Source organism: Molothrus ater, chromosome 5 (genome assembly GCF_012460135.2).
Source record: "Molothrus ater isolate BHLD 08-10-18 breed brown headed cowbird chromosome 5, BPBGC_Mater_1.1, whole genome shotgun sequence".
Lineage (NCBI taxonomy): Eukaryota > Metazoa > Chordata > Aves > Passeriformes > Icteridae > Molothrus > Molothrus ater.
Window position 1 is genome coordinate 105413 of NC_050482.2, and position 26274 is coordinate 131686.

At 53.1% G+C, this 26274-nt stretch overlaps 2 protein-coding genes across 2 annotated transcripts; one reads left to right on the top strand and one right to left on the bottom strand.

The window, feature by feature from the left end:
- Positions 1 to 100: 100 nt before the first annotated feature.
- On the top strand, positions 101 to 14664 carry LOC118697757 (hematopoietic lineage cell-specific protein-like). Its single transcript, XM_036400628.1, has 15 exons — positions 101 to 180; positions 3139 to 3222; positions 4405 to 4478; positions 4650 to 4779; positions 5970 to 6080; positions 6459 to 6513; positions 6937 to 7047; positions 7611 to 7721; positions 8390 to 8445; positions 10812 to 10881; positions 11114 to 11250; positions 11844 to 11957; positions 12431 to 12740; positions 13449 to 13520; positions 14259 to 14664. Exons 2-15 carry the CDS (start codon positions 3139 to 3141, stop codon positions 14393 to 14395), a joined length of 1572 nt encoding a protein of 523 aa, XP_036256521.1. The 5' UTR covers positions 101 to 180; the 3' UTR covers positions 14396 to 14664.
- Positions 14665 to 18437: 3773 nt separating this feature from the next.
- Positions 18438 to 19385, bottom strand: LOC118697752 (olfactory receptor 5V1-like). Its single transcript, XM_036400622.1, has one exon. The coding sequence runs from the start codon at positions 19383 to 19385 to the stop codon at positions 18438 to 18440; it is 948 nt and encodes a 315-aa protein (XP_036256515.1).
- Positions 19386 to 26274: the final 6889 nt, after the last annotated feature.

Sequence of the window (26274 nt, forward strand, 5' to 3'; positions counted from 1 at the left end):
ACTGGGGCCAGCTCTGGGACTCACGACTTGAGCAGAGCTGGGGGCTGGGGTGCAGGAAGTGAAAAGTGCTGAAGCTAAAACAGGAACTCAGAGCAGACACAGGCCCAAAGCTGACACTGGCAGCAGGTGCCTGAGCAAAAAGCAGCAAGTTTGCCAGCAGGAACTGGTGAGCCTTTAAAGGTAAGAAAACTTGAGGGGGTTTTGGGAGTAGAAAGTGAGAAATTACTACAAAAAAGTGTGGTTTTTGGCGGGCTAAGAGCATGTTTAAGTGGACAATGCTCGACATTTGCTTCTCAGGCTGTTGTCCTGTCATCATTGTGGTTCTTGTATTTGAGGCTCTAAAAAACCACATTTCCAAATCTACCAGCACAACTGTGCTGTGTGGTAGCCCTGTATTGGTGCTGTAATGGATGTTTTCCTAGGGGAAAATGGGACAAAAAAGGATTGAGATGCTACCCTGACTGATATTTCTCATATGGACAGATATTTCTCATATGACAGAGCCCTCTGATGCGATTACAGCCTGTGGTTTGTCATGGTTCCCACAATGCACGGCAAGTGGCTTTGGAGAATGGGTGGTCAAGAACCATTTACAGCAGTATTTAAAACCTTGCACCATCTTATTTGAGCTCAAATCAGCTGCCCTGATGATGAGCAGCCCTGTGCTAGCCAGTTATTATTGCTGGTTTATGCTTTACAAAAATGAGCAACAAACTAAAAATCTTTGGCATGAGAGATACCAAAAAATGAGACAGGAAAAGGAGAAGAAAGGTGTTAGAAGGGGCTGTGTTGTCCACACGAGCGTTTCCACACCCCCTGCTTCTAATTGCAATTAACTGTATCCAGTTTGGCACCGGATTGCTGCCAGTGGGCAATGTCACAGACTGGCTGTGATCCTGAGGCACCTGGAGAAGGCCTAAAACCGGGTCTGAAAAACTGGCCTAAAACCTAAATACAGACTGTGTATCTGCCTTAGCCCTTCATCTTCTCTCTTAGCTGACTACCTGGCCTTTGTTTAACAAAAGAAAGAATCGTCACTGCTGTGCTTATTTGGTTTCTGTTCTCTTTGCTCCCTGATCTTACAGTGCTGGTTCTCTGGAAAGGACAGCTCGGAACTGAGCAGTGCACTCACTAAACCGGAAGGTTATTCACTTCAACAGTCCCATTTTGATGTGGGACAGTTAATTACTTAGCATAAACAGAGAATTATTAATTATTCAGCAAAAACAATTTGCTTTCAAAGAGAGCAACTGCCCCAAGAGCTCAGGGCTCTCTGAGGCTTCCACACAGGCGTGGGAGTGAGGGGTTAGCACAGCTGAGCACATGGTAAAAGCTGCTGTTAACTGAAGATCCCGCACACAGGAGCTCTCTTCCTTCCTGCTGATTTGGTCACAGTTTGGTATGATGGAGAACAGGGCTCAGCTCAGTCTTTCCTGCACATTCTCTTCCATCTTTCTCTCTGCCCCACGAGAAAGCTGCTTTGGGCGACACAGAGAACTTGTAGTTTCTCAATACAGCAGGCAGAAAAAGGGGTGGGATATGAAGGGATGGAGCTCTGTTGACAGTAATTGCTCTGGGGTGTAGGGGCAGCAAACGAATCTTTTCTCTCTGTCTCTCATTTTGGAAAATCTCAGTTGTTTCGGGGGGGCTTTTTCATCATGTTTTTTTCACTGTCACCTTGAAAATGAAATGTAGCAGTTTTAGATTTCACATTACTTTTAACTTCCTCTTCCTGGGCCCATCACTTCCTCCAGGCCTGCAGGAGCAGTTCCACCACAGCCTGAGCCAGTTTAGCCCTACATCTTCCATGCTTTTAGCCCCATTTCCCATTTTCTCCACGTGACAGACCTGAACCCCACACAGCACCGGCACTGTCACACCACTGTCCAGCCTTGCTCTGACCCTTCTCTAGGCTATGGGCAGGGATTAAAAGGTTGAAAAGGAGATGGAGGCTTGAGGAATCCACCTCAGTTCCAACAGCACAGTGTCATGGTGCTGGAGCATGCCATGGTGTGTGCAACTGAACTAATAGCAGGGGTAACTCAGGGAACAGCCAGCCTCCTGCAGCACAGAAAATTAATGTGTGCTGGAAAAGCAGAATCTGGTAACTGGATGCCAGCATTCATTTACATTATAATGTGTGTGTTCCTACTGCAGCCAGGGTGCATGAAGGCCATGGTTTACACCTATACTCCTTGTGTGCTTTGCTGTAAGACATGCTGGGGCTCAGGAGCAGCTCTCTTGGGGTGCCTGTGCTATATGAGGGACAGATGTGTTATGTTTGCCCAATTATCCCATCATGAAAAAAAAAAAACCAAACAATATTTGAGGTAGCAGCAATTTTAATTGAATAGCTTAGAAAATATATTGACAATATAATTTGATTAAAAATAAGGGATAATTTGGTTCCAATAATAGCGCATAAGAAAAGGATAACCGCGGGCTACGGAGTGCAGGGCTCTGGACCCTTGCCACCTCACGTACGAGCTTGCCAAGTGAAGATTCCCCCCTTTTATGCCATGTGTCAATGCCATCTCCTCCCATTTTCGATTCATCACACTTCTACCTCTGCCCTTATCACCACCTTTACCACGCATGCTCCACCACTCATTTTGGTGGTCGCACAAGTCTTTGGGGGTCGTTTTTGATGAAGGCCTCTCCCCTTCTTCGATGTCCTTCAACTCACCCTTGGGTTACACATGCGCACCAAGCCAGTACAATGTAAGCCAAAACTAACATATTAGTACATTTAAGCATCAAAGCAATAAATCTCTTATAGCTGGCATTTTCCTGGGACCCAACCAGATTTTCCCTTCTTTCTGTTAATTTTTAGTAACTGTTATCTCTTGCTTTTTCGTGTCCTTGAACATCTGCAGGAAGCGGGGGGGGTGTGGAACCTCCCTTTCTTTCTTGACATGACACTTTTTAACTGTTTTATTATTTCCAAATATTAATTACTGTATCAATATTGATTACTGTTTCAATTTTGTCAGCACGAATCATACCTATTTACCACAGATGTGTGAGGACAGGTGGCCTGTAAGGGCCCCTTCCAGCCCAGGTTCTGCTGTGGCTGAGTGTGAGCCAGCTGTGGCTGTGTGTGGCCACCCTGGGTGACAGCATGTCCTTGTTGTGCAGATGTGGAAAGCAGTTGTGGGACACAACGTGTCAGTGAAGGTGGAGGCTGAGGGAGACGACTGGGACACGGACCCCGATTTCGTGGTGAGTGTCTGGTGTGGAAACTGTTATACTGATGGTGTGGGGTGGAGAGCTCCTGGCCCTGGGCTCTGCTGCTGGCGCAGGCTCAGGGCTCGGCAGGGCTGCAGCACAGGGCAGGATCAGCCCAGTGCCATCAGCCCTTGGCAGGCACTGCCAGCTCACCTGTCTGAGCCACTTCTGACACATCTCCAGGTTTAGTCTGCAGAACGTCCTACACCATTGCATACCCCATGTCTGAGCACAAGTAATGACACTTTAGGAGTACAGAATATGCAGGGTTTCTCCAACCTGCTAGTTTAAGAAACTCCCTCGTTACAAGAGTAACTCCCTTGTCCTCTCTACAACACATGTTACAAGACACAGCAAACAAATTTTCTCTTTCCCACACTGTTCGTAACTGTACAGGATGCAGGATTTCCCTCATTTATCTTTTTTCCAGATGAAAAATCCTACTCTGCTTACAGTCAGCTTGTGCAGGTGCAGCTCTGTGCCTCTTACACTCTTGTTTTCTATCTAGTTCAACTCTGAGTTGAGCTGGTGAGAGAGCAGAAGGGTTCAGGCTGGAGAACCCTCTGCATTCATAGAGGATCATGATTTTCATTTTCCATTTGTTTCTCTATTACTTTCCTAATAAGCCTCTCCTGTTGGACAAGAGTCCTGTGTTTGTGAAGTTCAGGTCTTGCCTAACTATTTCCAGTAAGAAATTCTAGTTTGGGGCAGAAAATCAAATTCCTTTCTCATAGTTTCAAGTTATTAATGTTTTAGGAAAAGTCTACACTGTCAAATTTTTTTGCTCACTTTATTTCTTCTAATTGTGGAAGCATTCAAACTAAGCATAAACACAATAAGACTTGGTATTAACTCTTTCATTCTATTTCACATATACATATTTTCAGCTTTATTGTATATTAGGAAATACTTTATTGATGCTTCACTTTACCGAATGTGTGTTCAGAGCTTCCACAAAGCTACAAGTCATCACAAGGCTGTAATGGCCAGGCCCGAGGGCTGGGGTCACTGTGGTTTCTCGAGTGATTTCCCGAACAGCGAATTCCGCACACGCCGGTGTCGCCCCGGCTCTGCGGGGTGGGTCGGAGCCCCCGGCCCGGCGGGGATGGGGCGCGGGACCCCTGGGCCGTGCCTGGTCCATGCGGGCCGGGGCTGACGGCCGCGGTTCGTCCGCAGAACGACATCTCCGAGCGGGAGCAGCGCTGGGGAGCCAAAACCATCGAGGGCTCTGGCCGCGCCGGGCACATCGAGTGAGTGCAGCGGGACCGGGACCGGACCGGGACCGGGACCGGGACCGGGACCGGGACCGGGCGGGGGGGAGCGGCCCCGCGGGGACACAGCACAGCTGGTCCTGCCTGTATGTCCTGCTGGGCTTTGGCTCTGCAAAATCCCACACCTACCTGCCCTGTCTCTGTCTCCAGCATCCATCAGCTGAGGAACAAGGTATCAGAGGAACACGAGGTCATCAAGAAGAAGGAGCTGGAGACTGGCCCCAAGGCATCCTATGGCTATGGGGGCAAATTTGGAACGGAGCGAGACCGAATGGATAAGGTAACAGCTGTGGGAGGCTTCCCTGAGCCTCAGTAGAAAAGTGCTTTTCTCATAAAGGAGGGGATACCTCTGTTTTCTGGCCTTACCCTGAAGGGAGAATATGGAGAGTTTGCATGGATTCACACATATCCAGCTAGCCCATACTCTGTGTCCAGGATCTGTTTGAATTCATTTGTGTAACTCGTCTCTACAACTTCTTTGCAATGCTCCCTTTAGCTGTGAAAGGCTTTCGGGGCTGTTCAAGCCTGCTGCATAACAATTCAATCTGGTGCCTCCCTACTTGTTCTTGTAGAACTAATGTGTAGTAATTCCCTCCTCATATTCTGCATTAGAGAGCTCATATCTCCCTGAGATAGAGCCCTAGACATCAGATCTGGTCTATGTTTTGTGATAATCATTATCACGCTTCTTCCTGCACCTTTTGGCATTTAAAGCTTCTTTCTCAGAAGTGAGATGTTTGGATCGAAGTAGAGTTCCATAGGTGTGGTCACTGTGGGATTGAACAATACCAGGATGGCAGGGTGAGAAAGACTGTCCTCAAAAATTCCCTGCTCTCCCTGCCAGAGCTGTTGTAGTCAGGAACTGCACACACTCCTCAGGAGAAGGGGCAGAAGCTGAACACTTGCAGCATCCTGGTGAAACTGGACAAAGGCCAAGAAGTTGCTCAACAAAAGCACCCTCACTGTGGTCCAGCAGAGTCTGAGCACAGCTGTTCCATTGTGGCATAGAGTGTCTGTGGTTCCACGGCACCTCCAGCAGGGAGAGTGGGTTCCTGGCTTGGCCTGTGGCCAGGTTTGCTGGCCCTCCCTGTCAGATACAGAAACAGGAGATAGGTGCCAGAGCTCTGCTTGGAGTTCTCGACTGTATGTGCCTGGCTGCACTTTTGTCTACCCTGTGATAATCCACCATGCAACTCCACCAGCACTTGAGAGCAGGTGGCATTCAGCATCCCACGCTTTGCTTAATGAGCTGGCGGTGGGGACGTTTGTGAGATGCCAGCCCTCGAGGCTCCTCCCGGGCCTCTGAGCAGAGCTGCTGCTGGTAAAGGCCACGTGGAGAGCCTGGGCACCATGGCCCAGCCAGCTTGGACCCGTCACCTGTGGCTGCAAGCGCGTCAGCAGCGTGTGGGAGCAGCTGCGGTGCCTCTGCCTGTGCCCCATGGATGCTCATGTCACATTCTCTCCTCTCAGTGCGCAGTAGGACACGAGTACGTTGCTGATGTTGGGAAGCACTCCTCGCAGACAGATGCAGCCCAGGGCTTTGGTGGCAAGTTCGGAGTCCAGCGGGACCGAGCCGATAAGGTGTGTTGGACAGTGCAGCTGAAATCCAGACCTGTGGCCTGTGCTGGCCCTGGAGCACTGCCACACGCCAGCCTGGGGCTGTTCTCAAAGCTCAGGGCATGCAGGGTGTGCCTGTGCCCTGGTCTCGCTGAAGCACAGCTCAGCTGGTGTGAGGGCAGTGGGCCCATGGTGTGGGGCACCTGTGGAGGTGGCTGGTGAGCCCTGCTGTGGTGGGCCTGTCCCACCCAGGCAGAACACTGTTTCTCCAGGGGCTGTGCTGTTTGCCCCCGGGTGCTGCAGCACAAGACAGGGAGCCAGTGACAGCCTGGTCCCAGGGGAGGGGGGCTGAGACCCATCTTGGCCCGCAGGATGATTGACATCCTCCCCTTGTTGTTCCAGTCAGCGCTGGGCTTTGAATACAAGAGTGAGGTGGAGAAACACTCGTCCCAGAAAGGCAAGTCCATGGGCATTTGTGACCCCTTGGCTCTTTGCCCAGCTTCTCTTCTGCTCCCAGTATCCTGTGCTGTTAGCTGTGGCACAGTCTCCTGTCTCTTGTTTCAGATTCTGTTCCCAGTCCATCTCCCTTGTAGCCCCATGTGCCACTGTCCTTGGCATGTCTGTTTTCTTCTTTCCTCCTGGCCTGCTGTGTCTCCTGGTGCCCTTTGCCCATTTGCCTTGTGCTCCCATTCCTGTGGGCTCTCATCCGTGGTGCTTCCTGCCATCCACTCTGTCCCCTCCAACCCTTCACTTTCTGTGGTGTTTTCCATAATCTCTGCTGCTGTCCCTTCTCCCTGGGGGCCCTCCCCAGTGCTGCTCCCTATCCTCTCCTCACCAGCCCCATGCTGGGGGCAGCATTTGACTCCATGCTCCCCCTCAGATTACTCCAAGGGCTTTGGTGGCCGTTACGGAGTGGAAAGGGATAAGGTGGACAAGGCAGCTGTGGGATTTGACTACAAGAGCCAGGTGGAGAAGCATGACTCTCAGAAAGGTGAGCCCTGGCAGCCAGGTGAGCGGGGGAAAATTGAGGGGGCTGGAGGGGCTGGGGGTGCTGGTGGGGGAGCCAGCTGAGGAGGGGGAGCAGGCAGTGCCAGAGAGGAGCTGGGGACTGTGCCCACTGGGACTATGGACACTTGCAGGGCAGTGCAGGGTGTTTGCAATCTGCTGCAACGGTGGAAGAGCTACAGGGAGCTGTTGGGAAGGGCCAGATGAGGAAAGCCATTGAACAGTGCATGGCTGCTAAAAAGAGTTCAGGCTAAAGGAAGAGGAGCAAAAGACTTCTGTGGACACAGGGATCTCTTGGACAGCATATCACCAAAAGAAGGGTGAAGGGGAAGCTCAGACAGGTGCTAATAGCAGATGGTGTACCCAAGGAGGAGGGAGGGCTGTTGCTGCAACACCAGAGGGGAAATCTGGCCTTGTTCCATGTCTTTCTCTAAGTTCTGGGCATGGAAAACCTGTGAGAACAGCCTGAGCTCACACTGCTGCCACTTGTCTCCTTCCCTCCCTTGTGTGTTCTCTTCCATGCCCTGATCTGGATCCCTGTGGCTGAAGATTATTCTGTGGGCTTTGGTGGGAAGTTTGGGGTCCAGAGGGATCGTCAGGACAAGAATGCCCTTGGCTGGGACCACCAGGAAGAAGTGCAGCCCCATGCATCACAAAGAGGTCGGGCAATATTGCCAGAGGTAGTAGCAGTTTCCTTGGAGCACACACAGACCTGTGTCTGGAGCTTGTGGTTCGTAGTAAGAGATCCAGCTGCTGAAAGCAGAATGTGTCCAGCACGTTCCAGATGCAGTGAACCCCAAAGCAGAAGGGCAGAGTCGGTGGGAGCTTGGATCAGTGGGGGACACACAGTGTGGGTTCCTCAGTCAGGACTCCCAGGCTCTGCCTTTCCCCGCGAGGGACGTTCCTAACCATGAGCTCATTGTAACCTCCCTGCCCCGATTCCACCCAGATTTGCCCTTTGCACACACGAGACACGCTCTGAAGGCACGAGCTCTCACAGAGGAATGAGGCAGAGCAGATCCCAGGAGTGCCTTGTGTGCAGCATGTTTGAACAGGGCCACGCTCCACTCAGCTAGGGTGACTGGCCTCACCCTGGTGCCTTGGGCTCGGGTTGGCAGCTACAGCCCTGCACACCTGTGCCCTCAGCTGAAAGGAGGGAGGGATTAGTCCTAAAAGCTACTGTCCAGAGCACTTAGCTTTATCTGTGTCTCATCACATATGGAATTAACTAGAGATAACACATGCAAACTCATATCACTGGTCACAGCACAGTGAAGTCAGAGGTGCACACAAAATACTCTAAAATAACTTTTTTTTTTGCCATACAGACTATGCCAAGGGGTTTGGAGGCAGTTATGGAGTCCAGAAGGATAGAATGGATAAGGTAAGACTGCTGTAGCCCACAATTGCTTCCCTGTAACCACTGGTTTTTGCCCAGCTGAAAGAGAAGAGATTCCCCCAGTGGAGCTGAGATCCCAGTACCCAGTGCACAGCTATGGAACCAGAGGGTGCAGAGAAATGCAGCCTGGGGAGACTGTAATGCAGGAATTCCTTATGGCTCTCTCTGTCACCTCTCACTGCTCTGCTGTTTGTTCCCCTCTGCAGGTTTTTCACTCCTATCAAGGAGTGCCTCATGGTCTGCTCAGGTGCTAAATCGTCCTGCACACCTTGACAAACTCCAGCAGGGATGGGATTAGCATAGATCAATCTGCTGTGCATGAGAAGAGGTCACCAAGTTGCTGGTTCAGGTTTTCTGTTTGGGCTGACACCAGGCAAAGCCTCATCTACAGTCCCATCTCAGAGTGAGGCACTGAGGCCAGCTCTGTGCTTGGCAGGTGCCCTGGAGGCTTGGTCCCCAGAGGGGGTCCTGCAGTGGCTGTGATCTGCATGGATGTGATAGCCTAAAAGATGCAGCTCCTGGGGCTTTGGGGCATTTGGAAGAGGAGTGGGGGTGCCTTTCCTGAAACCTCCTTCCTTTGCTGGGGGCACAGGGCTGTGTTTGGTACAGCACCAGCATCACTGTCCTCGGGAGCTCGAGGGAGCAGGGGAGGATGCAAGCACACTGAAACCACCCCCATGGTCCTGTCCGTGCTGCATGCTGGCTGGGCCTGCCTCAGAGAGGGAATGGTGTCCTGCCCTCAGAAGAGATTAGTGCTAGCTCTGAATTTAACCACAGCGAATGGAGGCGCACTGACAAAAGGCACACCTTGTATGTGGTCAAAAACAACATGCAAAAGCACATGAGGACTGGGTAAAAGGGTTGTGGCTCTTTTGGGAAGCAGGATGCAGAGAGGAGATAAGCAGTTCTTGTTTGGCTGAAAGGGAACATGAATTTGTGCACTTTAAGAATACTGAAGCATAAACAAACATGGTAAAAATAATGATTATTTGGGCAAGTAACTAAGTTTCAGATTACCTGGTCCTCAGGAATTGAGAAATGCTGAATTCGCTGCACCAGAGCAGAGCATAACAGACTCTCAGGCAGCCTGAACTCCCCTTTGGTAAAGTTCTGGACACTCAGTATCAGACTAAAGCTCACACAAAATAAAAATACTGTCATATACACAGCGTGTCCGGGCTTCTGCTGTGACCTGTGGACACCTGGTTCTGAGCCTGCAGGCTGGTTTACCTGCTCAGGTGTGTTTTCTGCAGGGAGGGCAGAGCTGCTGTTGGGCTGCATGGCTGCAGTCAGCTATCATAGCATGGGTCCCCGCCGGGTAATAATTAGCACTGATTCCATGACTCTAGAGGGCTGATCAATCGCTTTATTATACTATACTATGCCTACTAAGAAACTCATTGTCCTTTGCAGACAGTCCAATACAGACAGACCAGACTGGTCAATTGAATCTAAACACTATCACTAGCGGCCAGTCAAGAAATCACCCTTTAGTAAACAAATCTCCATTGCACATTCTACATGTTCACAACAACAAGTACAATAAATGAAGATAAGAATTGTTTAACATTCTTTTCTCTCATCTTCTCACAGCCTTCCCCAGGAAAATGCCTGGGCAAGTTGTGCCTTGCTCTCTGTGGCCAGAGAGAGCAGCCTACTGTGACACCTGCAGGCAGCACCTGCTGTAAAGTGTCAGGCTGAGAAGTGGGTCCTACCTGCTCGTTCTTTTTGCATGAATAGTTTTCTCATGAAAGCAGATAAACCCTTAAGCCTTCTATAACCCACTTTGGCTTTCCTGCACCCTCCCCACCAATCCTATTCCCAGTCCAGCCTCTCTCTATCCCTCCTGAAGCCGGTGGTGCCACAGGTGTTTGCACACAGGTGCTGCTCTCCAGCCTGTGCCACTACACACACGTGGCAGGTGAGGCAGCTGTGTGTCCAGCAGGGAAGTGTTTTCAGGCCTCATGCCACGGGGTGGATACACAGTGTCCCTGGGCCCGGGGAAGGGGCAGATGGCCAGGCATCCCCCCAGGCATCCCCCCAGCTCCTTGCTATGGTACAGGGAGTATCCCTAGCCCTGCTGTCCTGTGTCACTGCTCAGCCTTCCCCGCTGGGCTCCACAGAACCTTTCCAGCTCTCTTGGGCAGGGACACCTGTGTCCTTGGCTGGGGGGCAACAGGCACATCCCCAGGACAGGGAGGTGTCAGAAGGGGGGACTGCAGCCAACAGCCTCCCCTGGGCCAGGGCAGGTGTGCAGGTGAGGACAAACGTACCTGGGAACAAAGCCTGCCATCACCAGTACCCAAAGGCAGCACTGGCATTGCCCAATGTTCTTTCACTTCCTCTTGCAGAGTGCTGCTGGCTTTGATGAGATGGCAGCTCCCACCTCCTCCTATGAGAAAACAAGACCCCTGGAGGCAGGTGAGACCTGAGTACTAGCTCTGGGCTTAGGAAGGTGTGGGCCTCACAGTCCTGTGAGAGCCTGCTGGCCGGTGTGTGCTGTGGTGGGATCGCGGTTTAACCTGTGCTGGAGGGCAGGAGAAGGAGGCTGACTGCAAGTTTCTCCGGAAGAGGCAGAGGTCTGGGTTTCTCCTGGATGCTTGGGTGGTGGAAGGAAGACGCAGGGCTGGGTCAATCAGCTGTTTCCTCACAGGAGCCTGCAGTGGCACCAGCAGCCTGCGGCTGCGGTTTGAGCACATGGCGCGGTCGGCAGAGGAGGAGAGCAGGAGGCAGGCCCAGGAGGAGCAGCTGAGGCGGCAGCCCCGGGAGCACCGGCGGGCTCAGCAGCAGGTGAGCCAGGGCTGTCTTGCCGTGTCCTCCAAGACTCGTGACACAGACTTTTCTTCAGAGCCTTGCAGCTCCCTGTCCTTCTGTCTGGTCTCTTGAGGGTAACCTCCTGCCTAAACTGCTTCCCTGTGTCTGCCAAGAATGGCCACTGAGCTTCACAGTTGTCACTGGACTTTCCTTTTCAGCACACCAAACACTCATACAAGGACATACCTGCCCTCAACCTGTGCTCTGGCCTCAGCTTCTTTTGCCTCAGGTGCCTGGCAAACAGTGTGGTTACTGCTCCCCAGCACTGCTATCCCAGCAGTCTGTGTGGGATGCATCCCAGCAAAGTGGATATGGCCCCCAGTCCCTGTGTTTACCTGCCTTCCCCCTGGTGCTGTTCCTGCACTCAGAGGACAGAGGGGTGTTAAGGGTGGAGCTGTCCCCCCAACATTGCTCCTCTTTGGGGCTGCCCAACTGTTGTCACCAACCTGTGAGTGCCCAGGCCCAGAGCAGGTTTGTAGGTGGAGGAGAGGATTCTGAGTTGCTCTGTTGGGAGCATGAACAGCCATTGTTCAAATGGACTGAGCAGTCGGATGGCTTTTCTCCGGCAGGAAATCCCTCCGAGAGAGAAGGAGCCCGCCGGGGCTGGGGCAGCCCCTCCAGCCGTGCCAGCAGGGGGACCCAGGGGCGCTGCTGGGGACCAGCCCATGTCGCCAGGAGAGCAGGTACCAAGGCAGCCTGGGAGAGCTGGGGAGGGGAGCAGGAGAGGGGATTGCACCTGGGAGGAGCTGTGCTTTGTGGGCAGCCACAGGGTGGGGGAGGCTCTGGAAGGATAAGGGGGAGCATTGGGCTGGGGGTGGGCCGTGGCTGCACAGCGCCTGACCCCATGGGACACTGCTGAGCCCATGGGACAAGCTCTGGGAGCGGGTCGGTGCAGTGGCACTACCACTGGCTGTGGTGAAGTATGAACACAGTTCAGACATGTGAGTCCTAAGGGTCTCGGGGCCAATCCCAGCTGCTGGTTCAGCACAGCCCAAGCAGCTCAGCTGTTTCCCTGGTGTGCAGGGAATGATGTTCCATTTGTGCCCTGGCAGCAGTAAAGGGGCTGCCTTGTGTCAGGTGCTGGGAGTCACCAAAGAGCTGCCTGTGGTGGGTGCCTTGCAGGTGACTTTGCTGTCCCTTTCCCACCTCACGGCAGGAGGCCCAAAGGGAGGATGAGGAAGTACCACCCACTTTGCCACCAAGGCCAGCAGATCTGGATGCAGAGCTGTGCAATGTCCCCAGCCAGGGTCAGCCCACCTACAATGTAAGTTTGGATGTTGGTGGAGACTATGAGGAGCTGCCAGAGCCCTCTGACTACTGTGACAGCACCAGTGGAGGTGCTGAGTACGAGGAGCTGCCAGCCCCACTGGGAAAGCTGGATGCCACCTACGACTTTGGAGGAGATGGAGGTGAAGACTATGAGGTGATCCTTCCTCAGGAGCCCAGACAGAGCCATCACCACCTGGGTGAGTACTGATAGAATAGCCCATGTCTTGGGAAGCTTGTACCTGTCCACTAACCTCACTGGATGTATGGGACAAACTGCAGAGGGAATTTTAATCCTGAAATCTATTGTGGTCAGGATAGCAGCTTCTGTGATAGAGACTTGGTTGTGTCCCACTCCCCTGCCCAGCTCTAAGGTGCAGATGAGCTGCATGGGATGCTGGACTGGACAGCAGGAATCTGCTGGATCAGGGTCTGGGCAGGAGGCTGCCACAGGCCTGGGAGAAGCTGGATGTGGACCAATGCTCTGGCTGCAGTTTCCTGGCAAGTCCTGCCCTGGGGCCTGGGGGTGCCTCTGGTTCAGCCCATTGGTCACATGGCTGGTTCCTGGGACCTGCTCTGGTGGAGTCTCTGGTGTGAGGAGTGCGGGGAGCCTTTGCCCACGCCCAGGACCAAACTATGGGCTGCTGTCAGTGCTTCCATCACAGCTGGCATTGCTGCCAAGTGAAGAGCTTGGAGTTATTCCCAGCCTTTTTCCTGGGACAGGAGCATGAAAATCAGGACCCAGCTGTCTCCTTGAGGGAGGGGGGGGGAAGTCAGTCCTTGCTTTGGCTGTGGTGCACCTCTCCTTGCTGACAGGTGCTTCCCAGAGCTGGGCTGGAGGGTGGCACTGACCAGGACTGTGTGGATGCTTCAGCCTCTGTCTCATCTGTGTGTCCTGTGTCCTGCAGGGAACATGGACTGCGCTTCTGAGGGGCAGAGCCCCGGGATGTGCGCAGTGGCTCTCTATGATTACCAAGGAGGTGGGTCTGCCCCAGCACTGGGGGACAGCGCTGTGCCCGCAGGGCTGTGTGTGGGGGTTCACTGCGGCGGGGAAAGGATGGAACTTGCTGGTTTACATTTCTTCTTCCTGGGAAGCAGAATGAGACCTGGCTTGGGAACATCATGGTGTAGGAATGGTGTTCTCCAGTTTAGAACTCCCAGCATGCATCACTTCTCTCCAATTGGAGGCAAAAAAAGGCAAAGATCACAGGCTGAGATAACAATTTTGGAAACAGCAATAAGAAAGCAAAAAGTAACAGCAACAATGTTAATAACAAAAGATATAAGAAAATAAAATTTTCACATGGAAAAACACTCACCAATAGACAATATTGGATGGCTCCCTCCACCACATTTTCTCAACACAGTGTTCCTTGGAATCAAGAGTCCCTTTCCCCCACCCTGGCAATGACATGAGGTGGTACAGAATAACCTCCGTGTCATGGCCATGGCCCCTCCCAACAACTGCAAAAAATTAACCTTGTCCTGGCCCAGAGCAGGACAGGAACAGAGAAACTTCATCTTTCATCTGTGAGGTCTTGCTCTTTCTCTGCTTTATCTGTGCTGTGGGATGGGGTTGGGTGAGGTAAACTCTTGGGGTTATCAGAGCTCTTGTTCTGTCTTCTCCTGCCTGGGGGAAGGTGGGAGGAAGAACGGGAACCATCTCTCTCTGGGGTTCTTTTTCCATTGTGACTGTCTTTTCTTGAAAATTTTTGCAGATGGAGATGACGAGATTTCTTTTGATCCTGATGACACAATCACGCACATTGAGATGGTGGATGAAGGCTGGTGGCGGGGACAGTGCCATGGCAGAGTCGGCCTCTTTCCAGCAAATTATGTGAAGCTTCTGCAATGAAATTAGCACAGCAAGCTGCTTCCCTCCCAGCTTTTGCCTCTGTCATGGTTTGACACTGGCCAAATGCCGGACACCCACAAAAGTCACTCATTCACCCTCCTCTGCCACAACTTTGCAGAGGAGAGAAAAATTTAATGAAGGCTTTGTGAGCTAAGGACTGGGAGAAAACACTCCAAGGGCAAAATAGGCTTGACTTAGAGGTACAAAGTGAATTTATTACTAACAGAGTGAGAGGAGGATAATGAGAAATAAAAGAAGCCCTTAAAACATGTTTTTTTCCCCCTACTCCTCCTTCCTTCCCACCAACAGTGCAGGGAGACAGGACATAGGAGTTTTGGTTGTTTCATTACTGAGATTTTCTTCCACTGCTCTGGGAGAGGAGTCCTTCCCCTGTGAGACTGTGAGGTCCCTCCCATGGGAGCCAGCTCTCTGTGAACTTCTCTGACACAGGTCCACTCTCATGAGCAGCAGTCCTCCAAAAACTGCTGCAGTGTGGGTCACTGTTCCAGGGGGTGCAGCCCTCCAAGGACAGGCTGCTCCAGCCTGGGAGCAGGGCCCCCTCTCCTCTGGCTCTCCCACTGGATCACAGCCTCCTCCAGGCATCACCTGCTCTGGCATGGGCACCTCCTCCCGGGCTCTGGGAGGATCTCTGCATTCCCTGTGGATCCCATGGGCTGGGGGTGGATCTCTGCATCCCCCGTGGATCCCATGGGCTGGGGGTGGATCTCTGCATCCCCCGTGGATCCCATGGGCTGGGGGTGGATCTCTGCATCCCCCGTGGATCCCATGGGCTCTGGGTGGATCTCTGCATCCCCCATGGATCCCATGGGCTGGGGGGGGGATCTCTGCATCCCCCGTGGATCCCATGGGCTCTGGGTGGATCTCTGCATCCCCCATGGATCCCATGGGCTCTGGGTGGATCTCTGCATTCCCCGTGGATCCCATGGGCTGGGGGTGGATCTCTGCATCCCCCGTGGATCCCATGGGCTCTGGGTGGATCTCTGCATCCCCATGGATCCCATGGGCTCTGGGTGGATCTCTGCATTCCCTGTGGAATTTTCAGAGCCACCAGAGGTTGGCTCTGCTGGACATGGTGGAAGCTTCCAGCAGCTTCTCACAGAAGCCACCTCTGTGCCCCCCACTACCAAAAACCAGGCCATGCAAAACCAACACATTCCCCCTCTTGTGAATCACATATTGAAGAAGATCAAAACAAAGCGGGCACAGTTTCAGTTTGTTTTGTTTTTTTCTAGCCAGAGAAGAGGGGGAGGTGAGAACATGTGAGGGAAACAACCCGGAGACAGCAAGGTCAGTGGGGAAGGAAGGGCAGGAGGTGCTCCAGGTGCCAGAGCTGAGATTCCTCTGCAGGCCATGGTGAGACCATGGTGTGAAGTGTTTTCTCACAGTCCTTAACTCATGAACTCTTCATTTAGTTTTTTTCCCTCCTCTGTGGCAGGTGAGTGAGTGACTTTTGTGAGTGCCTGGCATTTGCCCAGTGTCAAATCACAGCAGCCTCTCTCTGCTTTAGCCTTTCCTGTGTTATCAGCTTCATTTGGCTCAGCTTGGTATATCCACATTCAGAGAAATATCAAGGAGCAAATTGGCAGTGCCAGAGGGAATGTTTTGTCTTATGCCCAAGAGGATTTTGATTCCCATCCACTTCTAGGGGGGAAAGGTGGGATGGTTTAAGAGCATATGAGTGCAATACAAGGTCTCTTCATCGAGGCTGCCCCACCTGTCAGCCAGCAAGCGTGCAGGAGTGTGTCCTGTTCCCAGTGGGGCAATTCCCAGAGCAGAAATACAAAATCTAGTCCAGTCAAGGCAGAAGGGATGTGAGCTGTGGGACCTTTGTCAGTTGCTGTGGCCCTGGATCTCATTCTAATCAGGGTTCAGGGAAAAGAGCCCTGGGAAAGCCAAATTTGTGTTTATTCTAAGGAAGGGTTTCCATTTTTAGGATGAGCCGTGTTTGCAGCATGGACCAGAGAAACATGAATGTGGTCTGTGTGACCCTTTTGGGCACAGGTGTGTCTGTCCCTGGGGCTGTGCCCTCCCTCCCAGCTTCTGCTCTGGCCTGGCTCAAGCCATGTCCCAGTGATTCTGTGACAGCTCATGTCCTCTGTGCCTTCTGCAGGCTCCTGAAAAGCCTGACCCTTCATCACAGAGGTGGGGAAAAGGCTGGGCACGTGGGAAGCAGGACAGGAGGAAACGTTTTATTGCTGATGTTCAAAAAACAGTTTTCAGAAATGCAAAAGTAAAGCCCTCCCTCAAGCCAGTACCTCTTAGGTGGATGTTCAGCTGTGGGAGTTGTTCCTCTGTGGGATGCAGGTACCATCACAGCAGGAATAAACCAGGGACAGCTGAGTAGAGCAGCACCTGAGGGGCTGTGGGACTGAGGGGCTGTGGGAGCACACCTGAGGGACTGAGGGGCTGTGGGAGCACACCTGAGAGGCTGCAGGAACACCTGAGGTGCTGTGGGAGCACAGCCCATCACTGCCACTGCCAGCAGTGTGTGCAGAGGGTGCCTCTGTGGCACTAAAGCTTTAGAGTTCAGAGTGGTTCGCAGGTGAGTTCTGGACCACCCTGCAGTTGACCAAGCCTGTACTACCTGTGCAGGAGTGTGGCATTCCTGCTCAGTGTTTGATCCTGGGAACACCCAACGCTGTCTGTCTGTCACAGGAAAGGTGCATTGGGATTCAGGTTAAAAATTATCAATTTTAATGTAACTTTTCCAGAGGTTTCTTGTTTGGGTTTCTGGTTGATTGGCTTTGGGGTTTTTGTTTGGAGTGCTTTGGATTTTTTGTTTCTCTGAGGCAACTTCCCCAGTCTTTTTCCTTGTGTGGTTTCTGCTGTTTCCTGCTTTCCCCTTCCAGGGGCTCCTTAGAAAGGTGTCCACTGGTCAGACTGCTTTGTCCAATGACACTGGACTGAGGGTGCTTCAAGCACTTTTTAGAATCCAGAAGGGTGTATAGCAAGGAGGGCTGAGGGGTGTCTGGATAGGAGCAACAGCCCAACCCATCAGGTATGTTACAAAACCATTTCTTCCTGAAGCATAAAATCAGCATGTGTTGTGCACTAAGAAATGGCAAACTGCTCTCGGCAAGGCTGTGTGCCTCCTCGTCCCAGTTCTGACTCTCCAGTGGGTTTCTTTGGGAACAGATTAGATACTGTTGGGTATCTCTTGGTAACTGAGCTACAGATGAGCATGTTTGGGCTGTGACTGCAGGTGTCACCTGCCTGTGTCATCTCCCTTGCCCCAGTGAGCCCTGCTCCTGGCTCTGCTGCAGTGCTCATGTGCACACCTGCAGATTTGGCTGCTGCCCCCACAGCCACAGACTCATTTGAGCTTGGGCCCAGCTGCAGACCCCCAGCCAGTCCTCAGCCACCATCACCCAGAGCCACAGCACACACAACAGCTGCACAGGGAAATTTTTCTGGCCATAAAGCAAAGCATTTCTGGTGAGGAGTTCAGTGCCACCAGCTCTCAGCTCAGTGCTAGTGTCTGAGTGCAGCACCGAGGCCGTGGGTGGCCTGTGCAAGCCGCTGTGCTTATGTACAGAGTGCTGCAGAGCCTCCCTGGCAGCCTGGGGAAACCCAGCAGACATCAGATTTGAAGCCAAGGCACATGGGGACAGTGGATGGTGGGACAGCCCCTCTTGCCCAGGCCAGGTTTTGCAGTCTAAGGCACTGCCCTTGTTCTGCACAGAGCCTGACTCAAGCTCTGGGGCAGCCCTGAGGCAGAGCTCGTGGCTATGCTCAGAGCCAGCACGCGTCTGGCTCCACATGAATTTGCCTTTTGCTGAGCTGCCTGGCAGTAGCACAGCTGCAGCACATGGCATCTGGAAAATAAAGACAGAATCCTGGACCTGTAGCCTTGTTCCTGACTTTATTTTGCCATTCTGCTCTCAGTGATGTGCTGAGGGTGAAATGAGCAATGGCAGTGTGCCATGTGCTTGGGCTGGGAGCCCCAGGCTCGCTGTGCTGTCACAGACGTCCCACGGATGGACATTGCAGTGTTGGCAGCCTGTGGCAGCCCTGGCACTGCTCAGGCGTTGCTGCCTGGGGAGCCTGGTGTGGCACCCAGCCGCATGGCCTTCTGCAGGGCCCCCCACACCTCCCGGTTGCGGAGGCTGTAGACGAGGGGGTTCAGCATGGGGATGATGATGCAGTACAGCACAGAGACCAGCGTGTTGGCTGCCGGGGAGTAGCCCGAGCTGGGCCGGTTGTAGTTCAGGTTGGCTGCCACGAAGTACAGGGTGACCACGATCAGGTGTGCGGAGCAGGTGGAGAAGGCCTTGCGCCGGCTGGTGGCCAGCGGCATCCCAAGGACGGTGGCCAGGATGCAAAGGTAGGAGATGACGACGAGCAGGAAGGGACTGAGTCCCACGAAGATGCTGGAGATGTGGAGGGCCAGCTGGTTGGGGCGGGTGTCGCTGCAGGCAGCCCCCAGCAGCGGCGGCACATCGCAGAAGATGTGCTGGAGCCGGGCAGCCCCGCAGAAGGAGAGCCGGGCCGCCAGCAGCGTGTGCACGGCCGAGTCCAGCAGCCCCCAGAGCCAGCAGCCGCCGGCGGCGATGGCACAGGTGCTGCGGCGCAGGGCCTGGCAGTAGCGCAGGGGCTGGTGCACGGCGGCGAAGCGGTCGTAGGCCATGAGGGCCAGCAGCGCGCACTCAGCCCCCGCGCACCACATCAGCAGGAACATCTGCACCAGGCACCCCCCGTAGGAGATGGTGGCCCGCGGGCGCAAAGTGTTCGCCAGGATCTTGGGCACCGTCACTGAGGAGTAGCAAAGGTCCAGGCAGGACAGGTGACCAAGGAAGAAGTACATGGGGCTGTGGAGGTGGGGATCCAGGGAGACGAGGGAGAGTATTGCAGAGTTGCCCAGCAGCGTGGCCAGGTAAATGGCCAGGAAAAGAGCAAAGAGGAAGGGCCGGCCGTGGGAAAAGCCCAGGAGCACAAACTCCGTCACCTGTGTCTGGTTCGTACCTGCCATGGGGGCAAGCTGGGTCAGGCTTTGGGCAGAAGGGAGCCCTGAGGAGGCTCTCTCCCCAACTGTGAGCCAGGGACTAGAGCACAGCCCCCCGTGAGGCAAGGGGGTCCCTAATGGTACAGCTCTGATCCCATCTCCCTGGTGGGTGAAAGTTTCCTGAGTTCAGATTGCACAGACGCTGGGATTTTGGAGTCCAAAGAGCTGCCGTCCCGGGTCAGGTACCTGACTGCAGAAGAAGCACACAGAAAAACCCAAGAGCGGGGGGCATCCACCCACACCTCTTGGAGTTCTTTGCCTACCCAGCCCCTCGTCCTGATGACGATTCCAAGCATGTGTCTCTCCCCCTCCTGGATGTATTTATTCTGAGTAGATGTTTCCCTGCCCCTGGTCAGGTTACAGCATTCTCTAGATGCTGTCACTGAGCTTGCTCTTCCCCAGCCCTGGGCCAGGGATATGGCATCACCCTGCACCAGTTAATTTTTTTTTCTTTATCCTGTTTCCTGCTCTGTAATAACCAGCTCTCACAAAGCAGGGGTTCCACTTACAAAAGTACAGGTTCCAACAAAGAGCAACTCATCACATGGAGTATGTTGAGCCACAGGAAAATTTAAGCCAGCAGGGATCTCCTGGCCTGGAACTCCCCACCTTTTTTCCATCATCCTATTTCAATTTTCACCCTGACACAAGGAGTTTGCTCACTATCACATGGAGCTGTGATCACCATGTCCAAGAGATGGAGGAGGCCTGAGGAAGCATTTCTGGTTCCGAACTTCAGCCAGGGCTGCTGCTGCCCACCCTGCCCCTGCCATGGACTCCATGGATGGGGCCAAGGTGCTTCAGTGGGCAAATGCAGTGAGCAAAGACCAAAAAAAGACAAGGCCAGAAAGGCTGGATGGGGAGCAGAGAGGGAACACGGATGCCACCAGTGCCAGGCAGGTTCCTCTCCTTCCCTCCAGAGATGGGAGAGACCTTTGTGACAGTGCCATGTGAGCCAGCCAGAGACCCAGCTCTGCTGGTGCAGGAGCACATCTGTGCTCCGTACCCACGCTGGGAAGCTGCTCTGCAGGAGGATGTGGTTCTCCTCACCAAGCCACTACATCTGTCCTCACTCAGATGAGCAGAGCAGGCAGCCTGGAGCACTCAGCCCTGGGAGGTGGGGTCCTGAGCCTTGGGCACAGCCATGGCCCAGTGCAAGGGCACAGCAGAACTGAGGGAGCAGATAACAACACAGGATTCATTTCTCTTGGAAAGGACTGGATGCTTCTATTGGAGGCAGAGCAGCAGCCACAGCCTGCCTAGACCACCCAGAGCCCTGGGGGCCAGCACCAGGTTCCCCCCAGCAGTGCATGTCCTGGTGAAGCCCTGCCCTCTCACCCCTCCTCACCTCCACAGCCAAGAGCAGAGACTGGATGGCACCTAGTCCTTAGGAAGCTGTCCCCAGGTGCTGTCCTATGTTCCATGTGGCAGCCATGGCCCGGGTGCTGCTGGTTTGTCTTTCCTGCATGAGGAGAAGCCTGTGTGTGTGTCCTCAGTGCTGTAAGCGCAGCAGAAGCTTTTAACCCTGAGTGGACCCTGGGGAGAGGCTTCCAGAGGTGGCTCCTGCTCAGGGACAGGAGCGAGGAGCAGCACCCAGCAGCCTGCAGCAGTGGGATCTGAGCCCACGGGACACAGCGCCCATGCTGACTCCAGCCTTGCCCTGGGCTGTGCCAGGTGCCGAGCAGTGCCGGACTCTTGCTCCAGCCTTGCAGCTCTTCAGCACCTGGGCACGGGGGGAGGCTGCTGGAGGAGCTGGGAGCTGCAGCTCCTGGGTGCCCAGTCCTTCCTACAGCCCCATCTTACCTGTTGCAGGACTGTGAGGTGCCTGCACCCGCCACTCTGTCAGCAGAGAGGAGCAGTGATGGGGGCTGGCCTTTGGCCAAGCTGGCAGCAGAGGTGACTGCACAACACCCACGCTCCCTGTGCTCTCACTACCTGTGCTAACCGTGCCCACCCAGCCCAAGGCACAGCTCTCTGGGGGAGCTGATGTGGTCCAGAGGCCAGGAGAGGACTTGGACAGGAGGGACAGAGTCCTAGCAGTGGCACTGGCTGAACACAGAAGGCACCAAGCAGTGCCCAGTGTGTCTGAAGGGCTCAGCAGTGAAATGGCTCCAGCTCAGTGAGATGGCTGAGTGAGCACTGTCTGCTCAGAGCCTGGAGCTATTCCTGAAAAAGGAGTGATTTCAGCTGGAGTTCACCATGTATTGCCAGGGAAATGTAAAGTGGGACCCCCAGGAAACGAGGGCTGCTGCAGGGAGTGAATCTGGAGGTCAAGAGAGCTCTGGGATGTTTCTGCAGCAGGGAAGCACTATGGTGTCCTTGCAGCTTCTGCTCCCGATGGTGGGGCAGTAGGAGATGGTCCAAGCATAAACTCTGGATCTGGAATGTCAAGAGATGAGAGGATGAACAGTAACATCTTCTGGGAAGTAGGGAAAGTGTAGGCTACAGCCCCAGATGGGGATGAACACCCTGTGTGGAAATCCAGCATAGATACCAAGGGAGTGGCAGCCTCAGTGAGGGGAAATGCAGGTCAGAGAGTGTCTGGGGCTGAAAAAGATAAGCAGCAAGTGTAAAAAAAGAGCAGCTGTGGCTGTGGCCCCGTGTGTGTGTGTGTGTGTGTGTAGCTGTAGATCTGTGTCCTGTGTGTACATGGAACAGTGACTCTGGGCTCTGCCTTTCTCGAGCAGCTCTCAGCCAGGGCAGCTGAGCTGGCAGGGCAGAGGGGCCACGGTAATGGGACTTTTTCACTCATTTGCTTTGAGTTTACAAAATTACACCTTTTGCTTGTGGCAGTGACGAGCATTTCCTTGTTTCACACAGAAACTTGGTGCCATGGCTTTCCAATAAAGCCTGGTCACTTTCCCAAGGTTTTAGGGAAGGTACATCCTGGCAGCACTTGCAGAAACCCCCTCCCACTTTGATATTTGAAAAGGGACTTTTCTGAGACCACTAATACTTGGCACAAATATTAAAATATACTGAAATCTCCCTGGATGCCAGAAACTTCAGTTCTGGTAGTCCACGTCTTCAGAACAGCCTTTAGGATAATAAATATCATGTTTGCGTGCCCCTCTGGTCTCCTGATGGATATCAAACCTGGCCAGTGGTGTCCAGCAGTAAATCAAATCTCTGTGAACTTGTGAAATGTTAAGGGAGATTTTTTTTTAAACCAAATACCTCAAATTGGAGGTGCAGCCTTCAGAATTGGGCCCAGAGCCTATAAATACTTGTCACTTCTGAAAATCAGACTCCTAACTTATCTTCTCCAAGCATGTGTCATATCTCCCAAAGCCAAGGGCACTGTTGTAGCACCAATAGCTTCTCCCACTCCTGTTTCCTTGGCTGTTTTGAGGGATGCACCTTCCTGCTCAAGAATTCTTTCTCCAGCAGAAATCACCATTGCTTGTATCTCAGCTGGTTCTGGTCTACACATGGGCACAAATGCTTCCCTTGAGGATGGGGACAAGAAAGTGGTGGATTTTGTCTGGATTTTGCCTGCCGCCCCTCCTCCTCCCTCCATGTGCCCCTGCAGTGAGTGTGGCACCAGTTTTGGGATAACCTCCCCATAGGGACTGGCAGACAAATGGCTCCTTGGTGTCCCCAAAGCCATTCCTCCTGTGGGCAGAGTCCACTCAGCACTTCCAGCCCCTGCTCTCATGGTGGGGCTTCATCCCCAGCCTGTTTGGGGGGTCCTCACCATCTCCTGAGAGGGTGGTGTGGTTTTTTTTCAGGGAGTGCTGGATGTAGGACCTGGCATTTGTCTTTGTTGAATTTTACCAGCTCCTTCTAGCTCCATTTCCCAGCCTGTCCAAGTCCTTCTGGCCCTGCCCTGGAGCACTGGTCCCCCTGACTTGTGTCACCCACAACCCTGACAGGAGAGCACTCTGTCACCTCTTTCCTACAACTGAGTAGGATGTTCCACAGGGCATGTGCGAAGAGGGATCCTGGTGACATTCCACTTGTCCCTGCCCTCTAGATAGAGCATGACCTCTTCACACCCTCTGAACCCGGTGGCCTGGCAGGTGCTTTCCCTGACACTGCTGCTGCTCTGACACATCCCACTGAGAGCCCTCCTGCCCTCATCCCTGCTCACCCTGCTGCTGCTCTGACACATCCCTCTGAGAGCCCTCCTGCCCTCATCCCTGCTCACCCTGCTGCTGCTCTGACACATCCCTCTGAGAGCCCTCCTGCCCTCATCCCTGCTCACCCTGCTGCTGCTGCCCCGGCAGCCTCTGCCCAGGATCCCTGCAGCCACACCTGGCTCGGGAGCTCAGGGGGTTGTTGATGGCCACGATTCTCCCTGAGGCTGCAAGAGCTTCATGCTCAAGTTTTTCCCCTCAGTGGTTGTGGTTGTGTCAGATGCAGTTATGAGGGCACTAAAACTGTCCTGTCCTGCAGGAGTCACCCAGTCAGCAGTTCCAGCAGATTTCATACAACATAGAGCTTGTGCTTTTGTGTTCCCCTTTTCTTCTCCAGTTCAGCTTCCACATCCCTGAAGTGTCCAAGACCAGGCTGAACATGGCTTGAAGTGACCTGGTCTAGTGGAAGATGTCCCTGCCCCAGCCAGGGGGTGGAACTAGATGAGCTTTAAGGTCCCTCTCAACCCAAATCAATCTGAGAGTCTGTGATTCTAGCACCACTTTTTAAAGTGCTCTCCATGGACACTCTTCTGTAGGATTTTCTCATGTCCCACTGTTTTGGGAGTGAGGAAAAGGGGGCCCTGACCACAGTCTGCAGTTGCCTCATGTCATTGGGAGAGGTGATGGGTACAGACTCTGCTCACAGCTGCATGGTGACCAGAGAGGCAACTTGCACAAGCTGGAACAGGAGACATCCTCACTGGACCTCAGGGAAAAAACCGTGGAACACTGGATCAAGGCCCTGAGAGGCCCTGGACTCTGACCTTGGAGATTCTCAGCACTCACCTGGCCACAGATGAGCCACCTCTGCTGCAAGGGCCTGCTCAAAGCACGGCTTGGACCAGCAGTCCCTGCCCAGCACAAGTCTGATGCTGGAATCAAACTCTCAGCAGGTTTTCCAATAATAATATTTCAGGGGTTTCTCCCAATGATTTCCTCAGGAAAAGCACTTCCTTCAGGATTTTTCAAATTATTTTAGCTAAATTGTCAGGGTCACCTGGAACTGGAACCAGACAAGGAATAAGAATATGCTAAATTTGGCATTTCCACTTTGGCCTATCCAAGACAGGACAACAGCCTCACCCCACATCTTGTGGGAGAGGTCGTAGATTCCTGCCAGACTCCTCTCCCAACACTTGACAAGGAGATTTTTGTCTGAGGAAAATTGTACTGTTCCAAGCTCTTGTCCAGTGTAATTTACACTTGTGTTTAAGAAGACTTGGAAAGAAGGGTTGCAGTTTTATGGTCTAACCATAAACTGGCCAAAGCTGAGCGGAACTGCAGGTGTTTGCAGAGTGCTGATGTTTGCAGGAGCCCAAAACTGCACTCACAAACACGAAGTGAATGCCTCTTACCCAGGGGAGGTCCAACACCTGCAGGGGCCTGGACATGCAAAGTGTGGTCACAGCAGCAGCCCTGGGGCCACTGGCTCTTCCTGGCCGACTTGTGCTCTGAAAGCACCAAGGAAAGTCTCTTCTGTCATCACTGATCAGCACTTTTGGTTGCTCTGGTCCTTCTGGGCCGTGGTGGCACCTGCTGCCTGTCCCCTTCTTCCCACTGCTCTGTCCCCAGCTGCACAGGGCTAGCCCCAGGTTCCTCATCCAGGTGTGGGCACCAGCTCTGAGGCCAATTAGTGCACTTTTACCAGGAGGCTGAAGTTGGAGAGACAGGTTCCTGTGCTCCCAGTCTGCCTGCTTGGTCCCATTCCCCACAGCCTCCTGTCTGGGAACAGGAGCTCCAGTGCCAATTACAAAAGCCCAGAGCACTCCACCTGCTCACCTGCATGTTTGTCGGTGTGCAAACAAGGCCCACAGCGGGCTGTTAAAAGTTCTGGGCTGGTAAAGGTTCAAGGCAGCCACTTAATCCACAGCTGCTGGAATCAGTCATATCCCAGAGGCACTTGGAGCGAGAAGGGCCCAGGCGGCACAGAGCTACCACCTTGAAATGTCTGTGCACAGGACACACGCCTGGAACTGCTGAAGTAAAACAAAAAGAGAAAACAGTAAGTAATTGGCCAGTGCTTTGACAGGCTCTGGGAAATATTTGGGTGACAGGAAGCATTTTGAAAGCATCTGTTTTTGCAACAAAAAATAAAATGTTAAGATTCCAGGGCAATTTGCAATCCTGATTGTACCTCCTGCCCAAATTCTTGCTCTGCTCCATCCACAGCAGGTATATCCCACAGTAGGTAGGAGCAGTTACTACAGCATTGCATACCTCATACATTACTTGTTTGAGTCATTCTGGTGCCTCTTGGTCCTATGCTGAGTCACCTCTGATGTTTAACTTCCAAAGGGTTTCATTTAACACAATTTATCTAATTTTTCTCTCCTTGCTGCCCCTTTCCCATCCCTGATCTGTGGGTACAGACCAAGCTGAAACCAGAGACCTGGGCCTTGCCTCAGGCTCATTATTCTCTGTCACAAAGATTTTCAGTTGCTTTATCTGACCTCCAAACTTTGTGTCACAAAATAATAAAAACAATAACCTGAATTCTGGTTCAGCTTAATTTTGTGATGGATGGTGCTGCCACAATCTCACATCTATAGTTTTTCTGGTGTTTTCCTTCTGTCCAATGTTTAAACTTCTCCTGCCTGTTGTCCCTGTGCAGGTACCCAGGGATGGGATTGGGAAATGCTGAACCATGGCTGCTGCTGCATGCAGGAGCTGCTCCAGGACTGCACAGACACTCCAACAGTGCTGTCACCAAAACTCAT

Bases quoted from the DNA above. Each gene is read 5' to 3' on its own strand.
- LOC118697752 (XM_036400622.1), bottom strand. From the start codon at position 19,385: ATGGCAGGTACGAACCAGACACAGGTGACGGAGTTTGTGCTCCTGGGC.
- LOC118697757 (XM_036400628.1), top strand. From the start codon at position 3,139: ATGTGGAAAGCAGTTGTGGGACACAACGTGTCAGTGAAGGTGGAGGCT. The intron at 4,780-5,969 runs GTAACAGCTGTG...CTCTCCTCTCAG, and splicing joins AGCGAGACCGAATGGATAAG to TGCGCAGTAGGACACGAGTA. The intron at 7,048-7,610 runs GTGAGCCCTGGC...CTGTGGCTGAAG, and splicing joins GAAGCATGACTCTCAGAAAG to ATTATTCTGTGGGCTTTGGT.